General features: G+C 51.4%; 2 protein-coding genes across 2 annotated transcripts in view; both read left to right on the forward strand.

Moving 5' to 3' along the window:
• LOC123967440 (nuclear receptor subfamily 1 group D member 1-like) overlaps window positions 1-451 on the forward strand; it is a 14,384-nt gene extending 13,933 nt beyond the window's left edge. Inside the window, exon 6 of the mRNA XM_046043536.1 lies at window positions 369-451. Coding sequence (XP_045899492.1) covers window positions 369-451 — 83 coding nt within the window. The remainder of the gene's footprint in view (window positions 1-368) is intronic.
• A 45-nt stretch (window positions 452-496) lies between these two features.
• LOC123966666 (nuclear receptor subfamily 1 group D member 1-like) overlaps window positions 497-2,541 on the forward strand; it is a 5,072-nt gene continuing 3,027 nt past the window's right edge. The window contains exons 1-4 of the mRNA XM_046042806.1: window positions 497-755; window positions 988-1,076; window positions 1,622-1,766; window positions 2,275-2,399. Coding sequence (XP_045898762.1) covers window positions 560-755; window positions 988-1,076; window positions 1,622-1,766; window positions 2,275-2,399 — 555 coding nt within the window. The 5' untranslated portion in view covers window positions 497-559. The remainder of the gene's footprint in view (window positions 756-987; window positions 1,077-1,621; window positions 1,767-2,274; window positions 2,400-2,541) is intronic.

Consider the following 2,541-nt stretch of genomic DNA (forward strand, 5'->3'; position numbering starts at 1 on the left):
CCACCCCCCCCCCCCCCCCCCCCCCCACTCCCCCACCACCAGCTGACCGCACTCACACAGATGGCTCCGCCCCCTCATGCCTGGCAGTCTGAGGTCATTAAACTGATCTCAGACCAGCTGAGTTTCTTCTTCCTCTAACTAACTACACACTATAAACAAAAACAATACAGACCGATTGAGACAGTCGTGCAAAGGATGCTGGAATAAATAAATATTTTGACATGAGGCAGGTGGATCAGAAACAGTTTCTACAATATGACAACATGACAGTAAGAACAGCGTGTCAAGGCTTCAAAACGTTAGTGGGGGGTGTCAACGGGGGTGTCACGGCGGCTACGTCGACTTCTTTAATACCGTCTGTGGTCCAGACAGGAACATCTCAGAAATGTGGTTTCTTCCTGGTAGATGGCTGCTGACCTCCAACATGGCCGCCACACGGGGTCACTACTAGGTCATCGCTAACCTCTCTCTCTCGCTCCCTCTCTCGCTCTCTGCAGGAGGTGTGATCTCCTACGTGGGTTCTTGTGGAGGCTCTCCGACCCGGACCAGTCCAGTCTCCATGTACAGCGAGAACTCCGACTCCCAGCCCGCCTTCTCCTCCTCTTTAACTCCCTCCTTCCTCAGCAGCAGCAGCAGCTCCAGCTCAGGCTCTGCAGGAGAAGATGGCTCCTCCTCAGCAGGAGGTTCGCCTCGAGGCCGAGACGACGGAGGCTCCCTGAGGGCGTCGCCCAGCAAGTCTGTGGCCAGCCTCACCAGTAAGAACCTGACAGCTGATCTTTATCTCTGGTCGTAATCGCCGATAGTTACAGAAGACATTTCTTATGAAACAAAGTTCAAAATAATGCTAATAAAACATTTTCCTTTAGTGTCTAAAATCAAAGTGTCCCATTTATACGTTTGATGCCGTGACAACTTGTTTTTTGTGTCCGTGTCTGCTGAATATATAAATGTGAAGGAATGAGTTCAGTGTCTGTCTGTGTGTTTCAGAGCTGAACAGCATGGTGTTGCTGTGTAAGGTTTGTGGTGACGTGGCCTCAGGTTTCCATTACGGAGTTCACGCCTGTGAGGGCTGCAAGGTGAGAGCACATCACACACTGTTTTTATTCACACATTTGGTCTGAACTTAGTTACAACGGGTCGTTCGGACGTCTGATTTAATGTTTTAAAACATTCAGAACACAGTATCTGTACTCGAGCCGCGACGTTCTGCACGACGGCTAACTAACTGAATCAAGTAAAGGCTAGCTTGTGAGATAGCCGCGGCTAGCCTTAGCTAAAGCTAAAGATACGTAGTGAGTAAAAAATGTCCATTTTGGTTATTTGGCCACATAATTGAAGAAGGTACGATGAAGAAGAAAACAACCGAACTCATGCTAAATGTTGCTAGCTTAGCATAAAGGGAGCTAGGCTGCCATCTCCAGTGAATATCCTGTGATACGGTGTTAAAGCTGCTAATCTCTTATTTACATGGTCATTTGTAAATTGAAAATAAAAATCAAACTAAAGTTAATTTTCTTAAACAAATTAGTTAAGCAGGATCAGAGAGCTGAGAGAACGACACAGCGTCAGACGCCAGATACCCGCCGAGTCCCGCTGTTTATATATATTCATGTATTTTCAGGGTTTCTTCCGCCGCAGCATCCAGCAGAACATCCAGTACAAGAAGTGTGTGAAGAACGAGAGCTGCACCATCATGAGGATCAACAGGAACCGCTGCCAGCAGTGCCGCTTCAGGAAGTGCCTGTCTGTGGGCATGAGCCGCGACGGTGAGCTGTCTGTCTGTCTGTCTGTCTGTCTGCGCACCTGTATCCTGTCTGTCTGTCTGTCTGTCTGCACACCTGTATCCTGTCTGTCTGTCTGTCTGTCTGCACACCTGTATCCTGTCTGTCTGTCTGTCTGCGCACCTGTATCCTGTCTGTCTGTCTGTCTGTCTGCACACCTGTATCCTGTCTGTCTGTCTGTCTGCGCACCTGTATCCTGTCTGTCTGTCTGTCTGTCTGTCTGCGCACCTGTATCCTGTCTGTCTGTCTGTCTGTCTGCACACCTGTATCCTGTCTGTCTGTCTGTCTGTCTGCACACCTGTATCCTGTCTGTCTGTCTGTCTGTCTGTCTGCACACCTGTATCCTGTCTGTCTGTCTGTCTGTCTGCACACCTTTATCCTGTCTGTCTGTCTGTCTGCGCACCTGTATCCCCGGAACAGTGTTACAAACAGTTCTGATCTGTAACAGTTCTTCTTCTTCTTCTTCTTCTTCTTCTTCTTCTTCTTCCCACAGCGGTTCGTTTCGGTCGGATCCCGAAGCGTGAGAAGCAGAGGATGTTGGCGGAGATGCAGAGCGCCATGAACAACATGGTCAACAACCAGCTGCAGAACGACTTCCAGCTCGCCAGCCTCTCCTCCTCCTCCTCTTCATCTTCCTCCTCCTCTCCATGCCCGGGGGCCACCATCGCCCTCGCCCCCCCCCCCCCCGCCCCCCCCCCCCCCCCCCCCCCCCCCCCCCCCCCCCCCCCCCCCCCCCCCCCCCCCCCCCCCCCCCCCCCCC

The sequence above is a fragment of the Micropterus dolomieu genome, linkage group LG02 (assembly GCF_021292245.1).
Source record: "Micropterus dolomieu isolate WLL.071019.BEF.003 ecotype Adirondacks linkage group LG02, ASM2129224v1, whole genome shotgun sequence".
Taxonomy (NCBI): domain Eukaryota; kingdom Metazoa; phylum Chordata; class Actinopteri; order Centrarchiformes; family Centrarchidae; genus Micropterus; species Micropterus dolomieu.